The 21,695-nt window shown below is 33.4% G+C and overlaps 1 protein-coding gene across 1 annotated transcript in view; it reads right to left on the reverse strand.

Moving 5' to 3' along the window:
* Positions 1-18,005, reverse strand: part of LOC129760922 (protein split ends-like) — an 84,458-nt gene extending 66,453 nt beyond the window's left edge. The window contains exons 1-2 of the mRNA XM_055758604.1: positions 17,939-18,005; positions 17,675-17,852 (exon numbers count right to left, since the gene is read on the reverse strand). Of these exons, the coding sequence (XP_055614579.1) occupies positions 17,675-17,852; positions 17,939-18,005 (245 nt within the window). The remainder of the gene's footprint in view (positions 1-17,674; positions 17,853-17,938) is intronic.
* Positions 18,006-21,695: the final 3,690 nt, after the last annotated feature.

A 21,695-nucleotide genomic window follows, 5' to 3' on the forward strand; every position in this document is an offset into this window, starting at 1 on the left:
GCTTTCAAAAAAACCTTTAATGATTATTTTTATTAAACTTGCTCATAAAAATTCATTTTTGACGCATAAATAAAAAAAAAATTAATTTCATTGGAAAAATAAAGTGAATAAATCCGGGCAAAATCCGGTCTTTTTTCAATCAAATTCGAGCAACCGGGCCGGATCGGAATTTTCCAATTTTTTTTCAATATCTTTCCGGATATTTCAAAATATCCGAGTAAACCCAGATAAAACCGGGCAATTCGGCAACCTTACTGTAAAGAATGATTCAGAAAACCTACAATGAAAACAATTTTCACTTAAAAGGTAAGTGACATCTGGAGTGAATTTCGCCCATATGTAAACCCATATGAAATTTAAGTGACCGTCAAGTCAAAATCACTCAAGTGACCGATCAAGTGAATTTCAATTGAGTGACAAAGTTAATTTCAAATGTTTGCTCAGGTCGTTAATATCTTTCAGTTTTAGTGGTTTTTAGGTGAAATTTCGGATTATCAAACATGAATCAACTTTAGAAGTTTCTGCTTGAAAAAAATATTCAATTCCTCACTTTAACGAGACAATAGATCGCTACGACGTGTTATCCGATTCACACGATGTTTTTGTCGACCTATGGAAAAAATTGTTTTTAAACAGATAGATAAATTACTCTAATTCTTTACCTACAAACTCAAACAAATTTCTATTATTTTTTTCCCAAACAACAATAAAACAATCGATCCCGACATTTTTGACATTCGCTATGTAAAAATTCACTGGAATTTCAAGTGACGGGCAAGTGAATATTGGCTTAAGTGACCGGTAAAGTAAACATCAAGTGAGCTTCGAAGACATTTAGTACCGGTCACTTAAAACTCAAATGATGATTAAGTGAGCATAGATTCGATCACTTAAAACTTTAGTGAGAGGCAAGTACAAATGTACTTGAAATGAGGAAATTCACTGAGTAGTCACTTTTAAGTGAATTTTCTAGTGTTTTAAAGTGTGATTTTAGGTTCATTGTAGAGGTTTCGTGACGTGAATTCCGTTCACGACTTTGTTTTGTTTAAACTGAGTGAATTCACGTCCCAACTTCAAAGAGGCATAACTTTCTTTGTTGTTGTTCAATCAGGAGGAAGCGACGTGTATCAAATTGTGGGTAATTTATTCGTTTACAAATTGTTCTAATACATCAATCCTTTGTTTTCACAGGAATAACAGGAGATTAAGGATTTTGGACGAATGTGTCCATATGAAAATCATATTTTATCCAGTATATCTATTTATTCAAAAATTCAAAACATTATTGTGATTATTTGACTGATTTCAGGATGAAAAAGATATTGTTTTCAAGAATGTTTCCAAAATATTATAAAATCGGATTCGGTTTCGGTTCAACTTTTTATCCCATCGATAGAACTTTGTCAAAAATTCAGAAATGCTAGTTTTATATTTTTAGTGATTGTCAATTATGAAATCATGCTCGGACTTTGTGAGATAAAACAGCCCGATTTTGTCCGGCCCGGATACGTGCTGAAAAAAAATCTGGCAACCTTATGTTAAATCATTGGTTTTGGAACCTGAAGCGCTTAACATTTTTCAGTACTTAGTTCTTCGTTTGTAATTTTACTTATTAGTTTTCTTGATTTTATGTATGAAATTTTCATAATTTTTTTAGAAATGATTGATTGTATAAAATAAACGATTCTACCTATACCATTCTCGTATAACTTAATTTTAAGTCAGATATTTCTTTATAATACTAGGTGATAGATAGGAGAAAGCTCAAAATATGGTAAGTTCGAATGAGATTTTAATTTTAGTCAAGCTAAACATAATTTAAACTTCTCGAATGACAAGAACTAATTTTAAAAAGATTAGTCAAAGGAAGAAAACATGGAAAAGAACCCAATATTAGTGAAACCCCTACAAAAGATTCGTTGATTGAACCAAACGATTAAAAAAACCCATAAGATAAGTTTATGATGAAGAAAGATAGTCAATCGATTGCTAAAGAAAGGAAAGTAAGCGTTACCAGGTGAGAAAAATGTTGTGTAAAGACGCACCTCATGCTTCGTGTTTTTTTATGGTGTAGGACATTGTCTTCCTGGCACTCCAGAGTCCTCTAACCGTTTGCAGGGGGGAGGTTTGAATCGTCCTATATTTAGTGTTTTTACTCTGTACAGACACACATACGATTATTTATGCCTTTTTTGGTAGCACACTCACACACAAACACCTCACTTTGGCTTAGTACTGCGTAATATGTATTTTGTAGTCGACACAACACCGTGACAAGTTTTTTTGTACAATGTAGGTTGTATGCTGGCGAATATGGGCATAGAGCAATCACTTTGTACAAATGCGAATCATTCCCCGAAACCTAACAATTAACCGGATATAAATAAACGAATAAAAAAAAGGTAATTCAAATGCGGTAAGATGAGTATGACAGGAAACAATCCATATTCCACAGGGTTGATAAATTATTAGAAATTAATTTTCCGATGTTTGTACAACAGAGGGAAGTAGAATGCATGTACTTACGACGATCAAGGTACAATCAAATTACCTGCAAATAGAAAAAAGAAAGAAAACATTAATGATTGGTTTTGATGTAAGTCGTGTTTATGTAATACAGATTAATTGGAAATTTAAACAAAAATCCTTCGCTCTTCTGATAGTGTCGTGTCAGATCGCAACCATCTGCAAAACGAAAGAATCATGTTTCATTCGGTGACCGATATTCGATGCCCCACTGTACCGGCACTTGACGGCACGTGAAACTATTTTAAATATTGCGCATCGTAAAACAACGCGTCCTGCTATCTGTCCGTCTGTCACAGTTTTTTACGACTAGTCTACTACTCCACACTTTACATTGCATTGGCATAGCATTGCATTGCTTTGCAGCAAGTGGCTAGGATGGGCTCTTCTAGGAACGTAATTTATTTTGCTACTAGTGCTGCTGCTACTACGAGGAGGACCGCTGATAAGACCCCATATTAATCCCATGTGTTACCTACTACATATATTCGAAGCACTTCGTTACTGCAGCAACACCATCATCGTCAGCGCCAATAGAGGAGAAATGCGGCTTGTGCGATTCTACGTTTCGTGTTTCAGCTAGTAGATATCTTCATAAATACGCCGCATAAAGTGCAAGATAAGCGGCTGCGGCTTTATCGCACTCGCGCGGTTTGTTACATCTGAACGACTTTCGTTCTAAATGTGACACCTGTGAGCACTTACGATACTCACGTAATAGATCAATCTTTTTCGATTGGTGACAATGTTGAGCTTATCGATGTTACATAACTTTTGCTTTTGTTTTATGATAATATTTCAAAATGGATTCCTCATTGATAGTAGGAAATTTTACATCATTTATTGGACATACCTCTCTTCTACCCTTAAACTTGTTTTTATTGTAACTCGTATCGCTTTATGGTATTCAAAGAAAACGTTTGAAAACAAGTCTAGATTATAATACCCAAGTAGAGAAATTGATTTATGTACATAAAAGTAAAGCTATGATCATTTAGTATCCGGGCAGATACAAACGTGTTTATTTTAAAAACTATTCATTTGATCGAAAAACTTTCTATGGAGGAAATGAAGATGTTAATATGACATTTAATGTAAAAATATAAAAAATATATATTTATCGATGATTTTAAAAAATACTCTAACTTTTACATAAAATCTCTTTTTCATCTTTGCACACTTTTTTTAGTCATGTATTGATTTATTTTTTTTTACCACAGAAGCAAAACCTTTGCAAAATCATGCTATTTTACACAAACTCACCTGGAAAAAGCAATTGGAATCGTGTTGGAACCTTTTCATGAGTAGGCATCTCGATAAATTTGATCTCTTAAATCCGGTTTTAACATAAATTTTGTTGACCATCAGAACACATTTGTCATATTGCGTAAAACCGGATGCACAGATTACAATCTTTGGAACTGATCATTATTAGTTATTTACTCTGGTGTCTACTAGTCAGGCAACAATTTTTGCCTGCCGGAAATGGATTTTTTGCATTATTTAAGGAGTCTGCATTCAGTTATCCCCAATAACCATAGACTTTTTACCATATTTAAGATCAAGGGTTCCACTAAGATGCTTGGTTTGAACTTCGTGAGCATGCTAGAGTGGCTCCTTATACTCATTAACCATTTGATCCGAAAAAAAATCAGAAAAAATCAACAGTTCATGAGCTTTCAAGTCAACAATGAAGAATTTTCGAGGCGCAAAATGCGTAAAAGGAGCAAATTTGTCCAAAATTATTTTTATCATGTCTTTTTGCGTCGTAAATATCTCAAACACACGTAAGCTTAAAAATCGATCAAAAATAGGCAAGATAGTCATTTTCATAACCAACACAACGCTACTAAAGTTTTGCATATCAGAGCTCTATTAACGTAGATATCACCGAAATAAAGTGCCCGGATACTAAATGATTATAGCCTTAAGAGCAGAAAAGTAGCGCCAGAGGTGGTCTAACTGATAGGTTTGGCGCGAGTCTGGTAACCAAGACGCACTGGGTTCGATTCCCGGTAACGGCAAGAAAAACTTTTGAGTTCGAATCCCACAAGTTTGCTGTCAGGTAAGATGTGTTTCCTCCATATAATACTAAAAATATAAAAAATAACTTTATATTTCAGAGGGATGCATCTGTGATAATCTTAAGAGATTAAAGAGTTAAAAAAGTGGATTTCGCAGTTAAGCTTGAACAAATGGTGTCAAAATACCTATTAAGGTTTTATGTGATAGCTAGTTTTCTGAATAAGCTCAAGTTAAAGGTCAGTTTAAGGCTTGTACCACTTAGTATCGGGTCGTTTTATTTTATTTACTGCAGCGCTAGAATTACGTGCTAGACTACTAATGACAGTACGACTACAAGAGAAACTAATGATCTGTAAGGTTTGTTTATCTAGTGGTGAAATTTGAGGCAGGATTGGTAAACCCATTGAAAAGTTATCCAAGATGAAACGCGAAAGAGAAAAAATAATTCTGCACAACCACGTTGCAAATCCTATGCGGTCAGGAGGAATGATCGCCAAGGCTTTCAAACTCCCGAGATCGACAAATTCCGGGGCAGAAATTTTACCTTGCTAACCTTAAAAAGAATGGTCCAGATAGGTTCAAATTTCTTTTCGCGGATAAATTTGCTCACAATTTGATGGTTTGGCAAGCCAAGTTATATATTTTACAACAGTAAATGTGGCTGTTGAAAGAAAACAAAAGTTTTCATTGCTGGAGCAACCATGTATGGTCACGTTGACAAGAAGAAATGTCTTCAAGAGATAGCTTTGCCATTTACAGGGTGGCCAGCAGGTTTCCATTTTTAAATTCCTGTTTTTCTCCCCGATTTTCCCGATTAAGATTTAATGATTTTTCCAGTATTAAAATACATTAATTTTTTTATCATGTTTTATGACCAAAAAAGCAGCCATTTTTATAAAAGTTGAACGTAAATTTTCAGTAATTGATTTTTTCTTGTTTTCTTTTTTCGACTCGGACCAGTGTGGCCCACCTCGCCATAATTGAATTTTAAAGTTGAAAAAAAAAGTTCAGATAACAATGATATTCGTTGGGATTTCTACAAAAACTTGCAGTATTTGCAGAATGAAATAAAAAAGGATAAGCAAATAATTCTAGTTATCACACTTTATCCTTAACTTTATCCTGTGAAATCTCGTAAAAAATTGTTTCCTTCTTTTCAGTCTTTCACACCAACTTCGCTTTTTATAAGGAGAAATCTTTATAGTTAACATGGTTTGGATATGATGCCGTGTGATACTTTTATATCTCTCATTATGAATTTTAATATTGAGCTCTTGCTTCAAATTCCGCTGAATCTTATTCTATAAATAAATACGGTTCAAGAACCTGAGTGTCAAGGTTGCTTGAGAGAATTTTCATCACAAAATCTGTGTCACAGAATTTTCAAATATCCACAGATTTCATAGAATTTTAGAAATTTGAATGGATTTTCAAAATTATAATTTTTTTTTTCCAATCTATATGTATATATAAAAAGCAATTTCTGTATGTTTGTTTGTTTGTTTGTTTGTTTGTCCTCTATAGACTCAGCCGTCTTAAGAGTTAGAGAGCTGAAATTTGGCATGGATGCTCATTAGGACCAGGAAGGATGAAAAATGTTTTTAGATTTTCGGATGACCCCTTCTAAAGGGGGTCGTCCATAGAAGACAAATATTGTTTTCGCGATTTTGACGTTACTTTTCGTCAGATTGTGATGAAAATTTCCACATGAGTGTTTTTAAAGACAAGCAATCGATTTCAGGTGTCAAATTTTGTGTAAGGGGTCAGCCAAAGGGGTCGTCTATATTAACTGTTCGCTATTTTTGCGATATTGTCGTTATTATGCATCGCATTCAGATGAAAATTGGTATACGGTAGTTTTGAGTGACGTGCAATCGATTTGAGGTTTCAAATTTAGTGTAAGGGATCGGCAAAAGGGGTCGTCCATATTAAATTTTCAGTATCTTAGTGATATCGACGTTTTTATACATCGGATTGGGATGAAAATTTGCACATAGGAGTTATTAAGGACAAACAACTGATTTCACTTATCTAAACTAAAATCAGGGGTCGGCCAAAGGGGTCGTCCATGTTAACTATTCACTGTTGATGCGATATTGTCGTTATTATGCATCGGATTCAGACGAAATTTGGAACACGAGAGTTATAAGAGATGAGCAATGGATTTCAGGTTTTAAATTCAGTGTAAGGGGCCGGCAAAGGGGATCGTCCATATAAACCATTCAATAATTTTTCATACCGTCGTTATTATACATCGTATTGGGATAAAAATTTGCACACGATAATTTTCAGGGATGGGCAATCGATTTCAGATGTCAAATGTTTTGCCAGGGGTCGACGAAAGGGGTCGTCCATATAAAATAATTTTTCATTGTTTTTAGAAATATTGACGTTATTATAGAATGGATTGCTTTGAAAATTTGCACACGGGAGTTTTTAGGGAAAGGCAATCGATTTCAGATATCAAAGATTGTAAAAGAAGCCACCAAAAGGGGTTTAAATTTTTGGCAATAATTGCGTTGTTATGCAATGATTTATTCGAAATTTATACACGTGGTTTTTTGGCACGGTCAATTGATTTCTGATTTCAAATTTAGTAGCAGACGATAGTCGAAGTGATCGTCCAATATTTTTGCAATTATTACTTGACAATGAATTCAGAAGTGCATCTGGAAAATGCTTGCCAATTGACTTTGAAAGCGAAACGGAGTTCGTATGGGATCAGCTAGTATAATATAAGATTGATAATGTTAATTGGCAACTAAAATGTAAAAAAGACCCAATTTATCATGAATTTCCAATAAATTTATAGAAAATAGCATCACTGAAAACCTTCAGACAATTTTTGGATAAAATCAAAGAAAGTCAGATTTTTTTTTTCAAAAACACAGGATTATTTTGCAACCTTGCTGTTCAGTGCGGGATTTTGAATTTGGCTGTTTAGCTAAATTCTGAGAATAAATTTTCAGTGCGACCTTAAAAATGTATATTTCTATTTAAATTTATCATATGAAATCTTTATCCAAATTTTTGAAATTATTCTTAGGTGCAATTTGCGTTTTAAATTCAGATTTGGGGGATAAATTTTTAATCTATAAAACTCCGAAATTTAAAAAACGATTCCGTTATTCAATCACTTATGATGTGCGGTGTTCAACATTTTTTATCTTATAAGGAATGTGGTAATTAGTAAAAACGTAGAATGGATACTGGATAATAATTTTAAAACTTGATATCTTCTTTAACCATATCTTACAATTAACCAAATAACATGGCGACAAGTCTATTTTAATTTTTTATTTCCCGCATTTTTTATATTTGCTTATGGTTATAGTCAAATCGTGTACCTACTGAATACTGCGATTTTTTATGAAGGTACGGTGAACGCAATTAAAAACATTCAAAAACAAGTAGAGTAACGTTATAAAATTCTCATGTTTAAAATTATTTAAAAATAACATTTGATAATAAGATCTTCGGAACATTATACTTGTAAAGAAAATTGGTTCATTTACAGGTGAGTAAGGACTGACTGAATACCAAATTCATATCAATCTTTTTTCGTTCTATTAACAACAATTCATCTTTATTTATTCAAACGAATTTATTCTATTTTTTGGTCGGACTCTTCGAAATTGTCTTCCCATTATGATTTTTAATATGTAGGCTGCACATTTTTGCAAGTTTCGATTCAGTACAAGCTTCTTTTTTTTTAAAAAAAAAAGAGCTCCTGATGAAGTTTCGAACATCAAAGTTTTCGAAATGTGAATTAAGTCAAAAAAATTTCTAATTTCAACTTATGAAATAAAACAAAATAAAAAAAAGGCATATTTCTTCATCTATATGTAAGGTTTTGTCCAGAGATTAGTGGGGAAAGTTTACTATGGTACAAAATATCCATCAAAAATATTCTATCAATCACCTCCATAAAATTATTTACCAAAACCTAACGTACCTATCCAAGCTTCGCAGTAATCAAAAGTTAATGATTTTTTAAATATTGAACAACATCCTTGAGCTTAAAAATAGTTTATGCTTGAGACATTTTTCTACGACGTTTCGTTAATTTAAAACACATAAATTTAAAATATTTTTGAACAGGAACTGGAACAGCTCAGAGCCCTGAAGTGTATGCGCTGAGCTAAAAAATCTCGATTTTTAAGAAATTCACAACTTGTTCCCGCATTATACTTATGAAATTAAAATTCCAATTTTCTCTCGCGATTCTCGAATTGTTTTCCATCCTGAAAGAAACGACTATGTTAAAAAATTCTGAAAAAAAATTCATCATGATGAAATGAATGAACTTCAGGACTCAATAAGTTCTTCCATTAGAAAAATAGAGAAAAATCTCGGTTTTGATTCGAAATTCAAGATGTTTTCTGATTTTCCCGGTGCCATTTTCAATTCCCGTTTTTTACTAGTTTTCTCGGTTTGCTGTTCACCCTGATAAAAGCTAATTTTGCTTTTAAGTTGTGGTGTTGGGTATTTTCCGTTCATTAAAAAAAAGTACTTTTCTTTAGAACGTTAAAATATGTAAATAAAATTGTTAAAATCTAAAAAAATCACAAAATATAGTTTAAAATATGAAGAAGATATTGGCGGTTATGAACTCCAAATCGATCATTTTTGCACTTATACCTCTTTGGCCCTGGGGGCCTCATATTAGCTCATCAATTATCAATGTTGATTTTACTCAGAACTGATGAGGTTTAGAGCTTTCAAACGACATATTACTTAAAATAGAAGTTATTGAGAAATTTTGAATTCAGGACCTAAAAGTTTAAAAAATAAGCATTATAAATATAAGATTCTAAAGTGCTGTTCACCTGTGCAATTTGAAAATAGTAATTAAATTTTTGATTTCTATTCTAAGTTTCCTACTTAAAAATTTAGGATAATTTTATTTGCACAAATTGATTTGTTTTCCAAAAGTTTATCATTTCTACAGAAATTCTAATAACAGTTACTGATTTAGAAGCTGTATATTTGTTCGAAAATTGCATTTCAATCTTAATCAATAAATTAACAATAATTTATAAATTTCAGTTGGATTTCTGAATAATAAATCTTACTCTTAAACCTGAATTTTGAATATAAATTCTTCATCTGCATTTTGAGTTCGACTTCTTTATAAATAATTCAAATTTTAATGCGATCTCTTAAGGTAATGTGGATGAATAAACCAAACGGTTTAAAATCCCAAAAAATAGGATCTCTTAATTTGAATTATCTACCTGCATTTTAAATTCATATCGAAAATAAATTCAGATTCTGAAATTCTTATCTAAATTTTGAATATTAATTCCGTGTGATACTTTTTTCGGCAAACAATCTATTAAAGAGCAAAACCGATTTTTTATTTATGATTACATCGTTTCGGTCCTTGACTGATCTTTAGAATCATGAATAAAAAGTTTTCTTTTGTTAGACTACTATCCGAAAAAGTATCTCACTAAATCCATTAAAAGTCGACAAATCACATATGAATATTATTTTTGAATCTTTTAATCTGTTTTTAAATCTCGTGTGAGCTGCATTACGTCGTATGAAACATCTTAAAATTTGTGTTCCACATATAGTATATGCTGTCCAGACTACCAATATTTTAAATGGAAAGAAGTTGCGACTAGTTTATGTTAGTTTTTGCATTTTTTCGTATTAAAACTGGTTTACATTTTGTTCCATACGACGTTATGAAAGCTCACGCGAGAAATAAATTATTTGAAACACGATTTCTAAATTCGGACTCTTATTCCTAACATTTGAAGGAAAAGCTCAATTGGGGCACGAAAGCTTGAAACTCGATCTCTTGTTTAATAATAACAGAATAAAATTGACAAATTTGTACCTACCTACTTAAAGCTTAAAAAAATGAACTTTCCTATTTACTATGTAAGCATATTGAGAAAGAAAAAAATTTGTTTGGTTGACAGTTTTACAAAATTTTGATTTCAGTTTTCCGAATATTTCCCGGTTTTCTCGGTGCTATTTTGAATTCCCGTTTGTTCCCGGTTATCCCGGTTTTCCGATTTGCTGGTTACCTTGTAGCAGCATACCACGCCATGGCCTTTTTCCCATAATGGCAAGATGCCAAATCTAATTTTAATGTTATGCGTTCCTAGCAAAACAAATTTAATAGTTTTAACCAGTATTTTGATAAATAGAGATATACATTTAAATTACAATATTACAGCATTTCGAGATTTTTTTTTAAGTAATGACGTAATATAAAGATTTAACTAGCTCTGCATGTTCTAACCTACTACATATTTCCTATGTTGACCACATTTAACTCCTGGAAACATAATTGCTCTTATCTACTAAACCATCCGCATAGTAACCAAAACCACAATCCCGGGTGCCGAAAAATGACCGACAGGGGGGCCACGTATGACTAATTGAATTTTTCGACAAACGCGTGCCCAAGTTATGAATGAAAGCTCGCCGCCACTAAACAAAGCCCCTACATATTATCAAACAATGAACCACCTCTTTCTAGTATCGCTGAAACAAAAAAAAAAAAACAACAATAATCGCGATCTTTACTGGGTGTTCGCTGGATTGTGTGTCTCTGGAACAATCAGCAGCAGCAGCTCGGATAGCTAGCTATAGCTACCTAGCGGTGAATGTGTATTTCTGGGACGAAACGCGTTGTTTTGAGACCACGAGGGCATGGGGAAGAGACCAAGACAAGAGGCTCTCCCCGCGAATGCGAAACAATAGAACCGCGCGTACTGCTAAACTAGGTACGTACAATGAGTAACTCCGCTGTGAAGCGGCACCTTATAGCACTATTTAATCGAGACACAGTTACTCACCACCCATATTTTCTATTTTCTCTCTATGGCTTTACTAGGTAGGAACCAAGTATTGTAGCTGCTGCAAAGGCCTATGTTTATCACCTGAGAGTTGCTGTTTTCGAGTTTTTTTTTCTCGCTTAAACCAACATAATCGCATACACACGCAAACAGCTGTTGTGTATTGAGTCGAAAACAAACGAAGCAGCAGCAGCAGCAATCGTAAAGCGCACATCACCGTTGTTCGTAAGCCGATTCAGGCTAACGGAGAAGACGTTTTTTTTCGCCTCGTTGTTTCAAACTTGGCTACTGTACATTGCGAGATTACTGTTGTTCAGCCGATTCAACTCTTGTTGTCTGCGCGGCACCGCGTTTAGTGGAAAAGAGTATGATGATGATGAAGCCGGAATTTCCATACCGACTTCAATTGAATTATTTCTTTCATTTTACAGCTCGTTCAGCTGGCTGTTGTAGGTGCCTTATCGGATATGTGTGATGTGTGTGATGGTGGTCTTCCAGGCGGGCGGCGTTTCGGTTCAAGGCAGTGGAGAAGCACCAGCTCAGCAATGAATGAAAAAAAAGGCGCTTCGCAAAAGCGTTTCTTTCATGTCTTGTCCCCATCCGATAAGATCTGGCCAGCGAATCGTTTGATTGAGATCTTTGAATAATGAGACGCTATGTTTGGATGAACATAGCTGCGGGAACTCAATAGATTTAAAAAAATATTGCAAGTTTGCAATCGTTTAAAATTATTGCTAATGGCACATTTTAGCTTTACCTAATTTTTACGTTTATGTCAATAAAATAAAATCTATCATTTGCAAACAATCATACCCTTATAAGTCAAGAGGGCTAGTTAACAAAGCAGGGATATGATTTCAATTGAACGTAATGAGGTCCTCGAAACCAGAGAAGTTTAGCCGAAGTTTCAGTTTTGCACAATTTTCCCCATGTTTTTTTTTGCAAATCGTACCTGCAGCTGTATAAAGTGTCCCATTAGACTCAGCCAATTTGGGGTCATTTATGAATTTTTCAAACCCTGGGGTCTAAAAGGTTTTGTTTTGGTTCAAAACTGATTCATAATTTTTTGCAGAATTTTTAAGTAACGTTTACATGAGTAAATTTGAACTTTTAGGTTTGTATTGGAAAACTGAATATTTTATTCTAAAAAATCAATATTATTTTTGTTTCTTCTGTGAGCCGATGCTGCTATGGTTCTTGTGTTAATTTATAAATTTTCAAAAGGATTTTTTTGCTGAACAATTTTATCGAATACCGTTACTTCGTATATTATTAAACAAAAAGGTTATCATGAGCTTCACTTTTAATAATTTTTGGTGAAAATGAGAAGCATTTCCCCGGAAAAGCGCAAAAAATTGTGCACAAATGGTGTACTATTCCCAACATTTCGCAAAATCAGTTGATGAAAAAAAGAAGTAGACCTGAAACCTGCTGACTTCATCGGAAACTTCTCAAAATACAGGAAAAAAGTTGCCAAAATCAGCGCAAATCAGTCTGTGCTGAAGCTAATAAGCAGTCTTTGATCAAAAATTGGATTACTGGCCTACGATTGACTGAAATAACATTGTTTATTGATGCACTACAAAAGAAAACTGAAGAGAACTTAAAACTGAAAAAAAGTTTGCTGATAAATTGCGTTTATATTGTTCATTTTAAATCGTGCTTAGATATAATGGGATACCCTATAGTTGTAGACCTAAAGTTTTATTTGGAGTGAATGTTCATAAATCAATATCTTAGGTCTTGCGATCCTTATGGCTAGAAGAGCGATAATTATGTCGAAATGAGAACCGTCAACTATGAAATAATTGTTTTTACAATTACAATACTTCCTCCGTAAAACACAATTATGCCGTTCTATGTTTGCCGAATTTGGCAACCTATATCCTACTTGGAAAATACTTCTATATAGAAAGTGATTACTAACATTAAGGGATTGTTCGATATCTTATCATAACAGAAAAATGTCTTGAAGTAGTATGCAGCGAACTACGTCCAGAAAGCGCTCAAAGGCGTAGGTCCTCTTAATGTGCAGAGATATTTCTTGTTGAAAAACATTGGACCACAGTCAACTTGAGGTTGATGTCTCCTTGAGGTTCCAAGGTAGTTGCCATATTTCAGGTGCAAATCTTAAAACTCCAATCATTCCAAGCAACAAGTATGACGTAGCCCTAATTTTACTTTTGTTGATATCTCGGAATTTTTTTTGTAATTTCTTTCTTTGAAAAGGCTTAGACCTTCAAGTTTGATCGGGGTTTTGTACATACAATGATTAATCTATTTAACATTGATGGTAGGAAAAAAGAGAATAGAAAAGAAAAGTTTTTACAGACGAAGATCGATAGCTTTTAGAAAATGATAAATTTCGAACATATAGCCAAGGTCCATCGCAGCCAACACATCTCTAACTGGAACAGGGGTTTGTCTACCTCGGGCCCAAAGGGAACCTTTTCAAAATATTTCAAAATGTTTTTGTTGATTTTGTTTAAAAATACAATAGTTAATAATCAGTAACAACGAATGTTGCTTATGCATTTGCCGTTTTCAATAAAATACTTTTTACATTAAGATCAAAGTTCTGCCAATCCATATAAACAGCTGAACAGAAAATTAATTTTTACAGTATCGAATTTGCAACACATTTGGAATTTACAAATTACTAGATGGCCCGGTGTGCTCTTGTACCCCTTCCATGGAAAAAAATAGGTGCGTTTAAATTATTATAATTTGAATATACTTCCTTTTAAATTAAATTCCAACATTATTTAAGGCGAACTACTTTTCATGGCATCTGAGCTTCTAGATTGTTTTGAGTCTAAACATAACTTTATAGTTTGATGGTTTAAAGACACTCTTCAGAATCGATAGGAGGGATGTACAATACAATAACACTAAACACTAAAACACTAAGAAATTGTTTTTGTTAATAATATGTTTGTTGCAATTATTGAATATGAGGGTCTTCTTTCATTAAAATGGGAAGCGTCTATCAATACAATATATCATCCAATTTGGTTTAAACTTGCTTGTTAATTCAATAGATCGTCTCATTAAGTCAAAACGCTTACGTTTATCAATTTTTAACAATAATCCTTCGAGGATTGTAAAATTTTGTCAATTTTTTTTATTTAATTTTCTATGAGAGCCCCCTCCTACCTACCTTTAATAAAAACCATTTTCGGTCTAAAAACGGCTACACACAAAATTACACATTAATCGATTCAGAAGTTTCCGAAAATTGTTCGAATTGCGTAAAATTTCTGGTAATTTTGTATGGGAGCTCCTATTTTGAGGATTAGGAGGGGTTTGAAAATGACCATTCCCGGTCTCGAAAAAGGCTACACTCCAAATTTCACGTTGATCGGTTCAGTAGTTTCCGATAATTGCTCGAATTGTGTCAAATTATTGTTAATTTTGTAAGGGAGCCTCCCTTCTTTGGAATTGAAGGGGGTTTAAAGTATTAAAGAAATCATTCCCGGTCCGGAAAATGGCTACACATCAAATTTCACGTTGATTGGGTTATTAGTTTACGAAAATTGCTCGAGTTGTGTCAATTTTTTTTTTAATTTTGTATGGGAACCCCCAATTTTGGATTTGGAGGGGTTTGAAAGCATTATAGAAACCATTCCCGGTCCGGAAAATGGCTACACATCCAATTCCACGTTGATCGGTTCAGTAGTTTATGAAAATTGTTCGAATTGTGTCAATGTTATGTAATTTTTTTTTTCGGAGGGGATTCGGAGGGGTTTGAAAGTATTTTGAAAACCAATCCGAGTTTTGAAAACGGCTGCACTCCAAGTTTCACGTTGATCGTTTCAGTTGTTTCTAAAAGTTGTTAGAATTATGTCATATTTTTATTAATTTTGTATGGGAGCCTCCCTTCCTTTAAATCGGAGCCGTTTGAAAGCATTTTAGGAACCATCTCCGGACCATGAATAAGGTTGCCAGATCCCCCGATTTTAACTGGGTTTGCCCTGTGATTTAATACAAAATTTGGGAACAGTCCGACCTGGCCCGGCTGCCCGGATTTAATTGAAAAATGCCCGGATTTTGCCCGAATTTATTCACTTTATTTGGCAAATCTAACAAAAAAAAAAAAACAACGAACGGCTCCAAAACGGAATTTTTTAGCAAGTTTCATAAAAATAATCATGAAAGGTTTTTTGGAAGCCTTAAATGCAAATCAAAATCTGTCAATGAGTTTTGATCAAGCAATTTTTTTTTCAATATTTTTTTTTAAATTTTTGTTGAGTAATTCCTGGGTTTTGAGAAAATTTGCCCAGATATTGCCCGGATTTATGATCGTCACTTTTGAAATTAAATGCCCGGATTTGGCCAGGTTTTAATATAAAATGGCCCGGTTTGTCCGGCCCGCATATGTACTGGGAAAACTCTGGCAACCTTACCCATGAACCCTTATATACCAATTTTCATAATGATTGGTTCAGCAGTTTCCGAGTCTATAGGGAACAGACAGACAGACAAACATTCATTTTTATATATATAGACTAACTCCATGCGATATAGTGTAAAATATTAACTTGTGGAGAAGTGATAATAGGTTTGACGTTCTAAACAATCCACCTAGTATTGAACTTTTCAATCCATTCCGCCTGGAAGGTTAGTTTTGATTCAATTTTTTTTTTATAATTTTTTATTTGAAACGACTCATACAATTAAGTTTCAAGGCACCAAACTCGTTTTTTTTGTTTTGACAATCGTTTTCTTAGCTTAGCACTTTTTTAGATGAAAAAAGAAGATAGAAAGGGAAAAATGAAAATAAAATAAAAAAAATAAATTTTAAGAAGCACAAAAACCCGATTAAAATGAACTGATACATGAATTGAGCAAGAGCCTTTCATTTAAAATAGATAGGACTGACGTGTGCATAAATGAAAAGTATCAGTTTAATAAACTGCTTTTAATGTTAAATGGTGAGGGTATTCATTTTTCGAAAGAATTTTCATTTGAGGTACACTAGAGCAAGTTCGAACGTTCAAATTTTCTCTTTTCCAGAAAATTAAAAAAATAGATCCTGTTTGGGAACACTTCAAATAGTAATAGCTCATGTCTACAAGTTTGGCATATGGCGAAACACGATTTTGGTGAAAAAAAGCATATTAACTCAAACTGCTTCAAAGTTAAAAATGGTTATTAAAAAGTGCTCATAAGGAAATTATTAAACATTAGGACAAATATTAAAAAAAAACTGTCCCGATTCACGTTATTGGCTGGTTTTCAAAAAATTTTCTCCATTAAGTACAACATGCAATAAATTCCAATATGAGAATCTTTATGCTTCAGATTTTTTGCGTACGAATATATGGAATAACTCGAAAATTCAGGAAATAAATATGAATAATGTTCTTATGGAAGTTCGTAACCATCCCACTTTGGGAAAAAGGGTGGGGAATCTATACGAGTTAAACATAAATTTCGACATAATTTAAGTAATCATATAAAATAATATAATTCCTAAAAAATCTAAATTTAAATAAATTTTTTATAAATTACATTTATTTTTGAAAGGTGTAGCGAAGTACACCGGGTCAACTAGTGCAACTTTGAAAAAAGTGATCAAAGTTCCACCAGTTTACGGTACCTACTTAGAAAAATATCTCAATCATGTCTATGTTTGTCGTCGCTAAATAGTGGAAAGATATTCATGCATCACACAAGTATTGTAATTACAGTGTGTGCTCAAACTGTTTCCCCCTGCCTGAGCTGAGTTAAATAATAATCTCAGCTACAGGTGTTGGAAAGAGATGAAGTGGAAAAAAAAACGAGACAAACTGCTTCTCCAGCTTCACGACGGATAATAAGCAGCGACAGCAGCATCCACATCATCGAGCCAGCAGCACCGTAATCATCACACCACACCATTCACCCACTACTGGTAAAAAGGTAAACAGAAGAAATGAATTGTTTACCTTGTGCTCAACTGGACATCGCTGTGTGCTGTGCTGTTGTGTGTCGATAATTCCAGCGAGATGTTGAAAGACATCACAACACATTGACCCACAGACAAAGGGGTTGTGACTTCTTGCAAGAGTTTTGTCAAGAATGTTTCATTGCTGAAACTATAAAAAAAAATACGGAATTTCTATGGAGTAACCCCACATATTGGAATGAAATGTTTTTTTTTTTGTCAAGAATCTTAGACGGGAATTTGAAAAACAAAGTTGTCTAATGACAGCTCATCCGCACGTCTATGGCTCAAGGTTCGTTAAGGTTCGCTTCGAAAGAGAAAATACTTAACAAAATAGATCGAAATGCAAACAACCATCAGGTTTAGCCCAAACCGAACCAATACCTCGGCAGCTGCCATAGAGTGACCGCTGCTGCTGCTGCTGGTCGTCATGTGATGGCCAAGGGGCACCGAAAAACACGATTTCAGCCATCTTGGCCCATTACGCGAGGTACATAAGCAGATATCTACCTTGCCGTATGGTGGCCCAGTCAGTGCAGCCCGCCCGATTGCTTAGCCGAGAAGAGGTCGTTGAACTTGTTTACTCGATTCATTCGAACTGCTGCCGGAGGGTGGTAAACAACTGAATTGAACTGACAGCCAGCACCTAGCCCAGTTGTGAGGTGGTTTGCTCCATGGACTAATGGACTGGGCGTAGGCCCCATTGAGGTATTGCAATTTTGATTAATCTAATGAGCTTGTTTGGTTTCCACTCAGCAAACAGGCCAATGTTTTTTTGAGTCTTCCGATCGAAAGTTCTATTGTTAGCGTTCTTCAAAATTTTCTAAAAAAAAGTCGTTAAAAAAATATTAAAATTTTAGTTTTTCTCACAAATGTCATTTTACAAGCATCTGTTTCTAATTGTGCTTTGTCTAATTTAGAACGTAACATTCACTGGCTATGAATGTAGGTACATAGAAGTCTGTTTTGCCGTTTTGATCTGGCGTAACATGACACAAACAGGTGTTTTACAATAACAACAACAATGGAAGCTCCCCATCATCTGGTTTGGTACAATTCCATCACGCGCTCGGAGTAGGAAAGGTATTTTGCGCACAGTTAGCAGCTGAAAAACAACAATGCAAACTCCAACTCTTCGGTCACTTTTCTACTAAATCGTACGGTTTGCTGCTGATTGGTGCCGACGAAGCTAAGTTTGCACTGAAATTCTAGGAATTTGTGGCATTATTACATTCACTGGAGCAGTGTATCAGTAGCGGTATTGGTAAAACATGGTCAGTTACTTTTTCCCACAAATCTCCATTGTTTCGTTGGTTGGTTGGATTGGATTGGAGCGTTGTTTTTTTTCCTCCCTCTCTCGGCGAAGGCGCAATTCACTACTTGCTTCTCGATGAACGGGAGCAGGGTAGTAAATTTTCAGGTGCAAAAACTGTAAACAACAATATTGATAGTATCGTGCAGTGTGGTGTTCTAGATAAGCTGCTGCTAGATTGACAAAGACTACCTACTATGAAAGTTATTTGCGTAATGTTTCAATGATATTAATTAAATTTCGAAATGAGGCTCTACCTCACTTCGAGAAACTTCAAATAAAGATCCTCCTTTGAAATATGAATGAACGTTTTATGTTTTATGAGTATTCCCATTCTTCGTTCATAAAAAAACATGATAATTATATAGGCGAGTATCTTGAGAACTATTCTTTTCATCGAAAAACTTTCGGAGAAGGATCAAATGTGGTAAAAATATTACAACAATTTGACAAAAATCTGACAAAACCATGTCATAAATATGACAAATGTGATAAAAAAAACATGACAAAATTAGGACAAAAATATAATAAATGTGATGAAAACATGAAAAAATATGGCAATAGTATGTCAAAAATCTGACAAATATGACTATAAATTGACAACAATCTGACAAATTTGACACAAAATTATGACAAGAATCTGACAAATATGCTAAAAATGTCATAACTATGACAAAAATATGACATCAATTTAACCAAAAAAAATAACAATAATCCGATAACCATTTGCCAAAAATATGACAAATATGATAAATATAAGAAAAAATTATAACATAAATCTGGCAAATATGACCAAATGATTACAAAAAATTGACAATAAAATGACAAAATTATAACAAATGCGGTAAAAGTATGACAACAATTGGACAGATAGCACATTGGTCAAATTTTTATCATTCTATCATATTTATACATAAACGGATTTTTGTTATTTTTTTTTTTTTTTTTTTTTATGAGCAGGGAAAAGCCCGCGAGAGTGTACTTTATTTCAAGTCCTTCTCCAGTGAGCGCAAAACCTCCTCATCATTCTTTATTACTGTTTTCCGTGTTTTCATTTCATTGAGTTAAACACTCAGAATTTTAAAAATGATGATTTTCATTATTTTATTTAAAAAAAATGTATCATAGAAATGAAGAGTTAATCACCCTAAATATACTTTATGAAATTATTTTATCGACTTTATTGGTGAAATTTTATATTCTTTGGGAAATAATATTTAAGAATTGATATAGATAGATAGAAGATTAGAAAGAATTAGAACAGAAAGATGAAATGTGATGAAAAGTTTTTCTAATTAAAATTACCCTTCCGCTCATTTTCAACATCTTTCACCTTATTCTAATCTTCTATCCGTCTATAATCTTTCAATTCTTAAAGATTCTTTCTTAAAGAATATAAAATTTCACCGATATAGCCGATGAAATAATTTCATAAAATTTTATCATATTTGTCAGATTTTTGTCATAGTTCTGTCATATTTTTCCAAATGTCCTATTTTTTCATGTTTTGTTATTTTATTGTTTGTTTGTTTGTCTGTTTCGTCATTTTATTGTCATATTTTTGTCATTTAATTGCCAGTATTTTATCATAGTTATGTGATATTTTTGTTATATTTCTCATGCTTTTGTCATTTTTTTACCACATTTGTCATATTTTTGTCATAATTTTGTCAGATTTGATATATTAAAAAAAATATATTTTTATCATATTTGTCATACTTTTGACATAGTAGTCACGATTTTTTTTTTCTCTTTTTATTGTACAATTTTTGTCATATTTGTCATGTTATGTCATTTTATTGCCATTTTTTTGTCGTTTTTGAGACATTCGCTGATATGAATAAAGCTCTAGTAATTGCTTTTGCTATTTTCGAGCAGTTTTGTGAGTCAAATACTTCGAATGGCATGCATATTTTTAATCCGGAGCAGGTTGAAAGTAAATGTTTTTCTCTGCTTTTTCATATCTAGTCAAGAAAATGCTTTCAAATTTAGCCATTCTAAAGTTCGAGCTAAGTAAAAGCTATCGAAGTAATTGCTTTTTTTCTTATTCATACCACCTATTATGTTGTCGTAGTTTGTCATAGTTTTGTCCCCCTCACTGGCACCTCACGCTCCCTCGTCAGCAGCTATCATTAAATTTCCTCAAGTCTTGCCAGTAAATTCTTCCGTGCTTTGTCACTATTCAACTGAACGAAATGATATTGGAATAAAGCTTTTTTCACTTTCGGAATTGTTTGCCGAAGAAAAGTGCGAAGTCTGGCTTATGATTAAAGATTTTCATCAAATAAAAGTGAAGTGTTACGTAGAACACAAATAATGATACAGATACAGTGTGCTAAATAAAATAAATAACAATCAATAAAACATTTTTTTTTAATTATTTTTAAAGTGTGCTTATAATTTCTGGAACAGTTTATAGATAAGATCGTAGGTTACGAAGTTTTCAAGACAACAAGACAACGCTTCAAAGCTTTTGAAAATATCGAAAACCAAAGTTTCCATCCGAAAATTTTGTTCTTTTATCCACAGGAGCAGAGCCCTGTCTAATCTTGATATTTTTCGCAAAACAATCAGCAAATATAAAGTGATTCTTTTAATGACCTTGAAACAAGCCGAGATGTTGCAGGATTCAACCGCCGTAGTTTGTACAAATTGTTATTTTTCATAAGTCTTGTCGTCCATCCAAACTCATCGGTTGCATTGGCTTCACAACTTACGAGCTCTAGAAATAGCAAAAAATTATAAAGAAACTTCATTCAACATAATTGTGGACAAACTTTCGAAAACACAAATATACTAAATTTGAAGAATTTTGTCCAGTCGTTTCTAAAATAGAAAATGCCATTCAAAGTTTGTGGACAGTGTTCTAACATTTTTGCACCACTTACGCGTAAGAATTATCAGTATAAACAACACTTTGAACAGTTGAATTTTGAAGGAAATTGTGCACAATTATTTTTGTCTTCTTCTCTTACATCTCAAATATCTAGGAAATGCGTTTGTCTTTTGAAAAAGGTAGAATAGTACTTTTTACAGGAAATTCAACGCTGTCAAGGTTTGGAAGTCACTAGAAACAAAGTGT

The sequence above is a fragment of the Uranotaenia lowii genome, unplaced genomic scaffold (genome assembly GCF_029784155.1).
Source record: "Uranotaenia lowii strain MFRU-FL unplaced genomic scaffold, ASM2978415v1 HiC_scaffold_84, whole genome shotgun sequence".
Classification (NCBI taxonomy): domain Eukaryota; kingdom Metazoa; phylum Arthropoda; class Insecta; order Diptera; family Culicidae; genus Uranotaenia; species Uranotaenia lowii.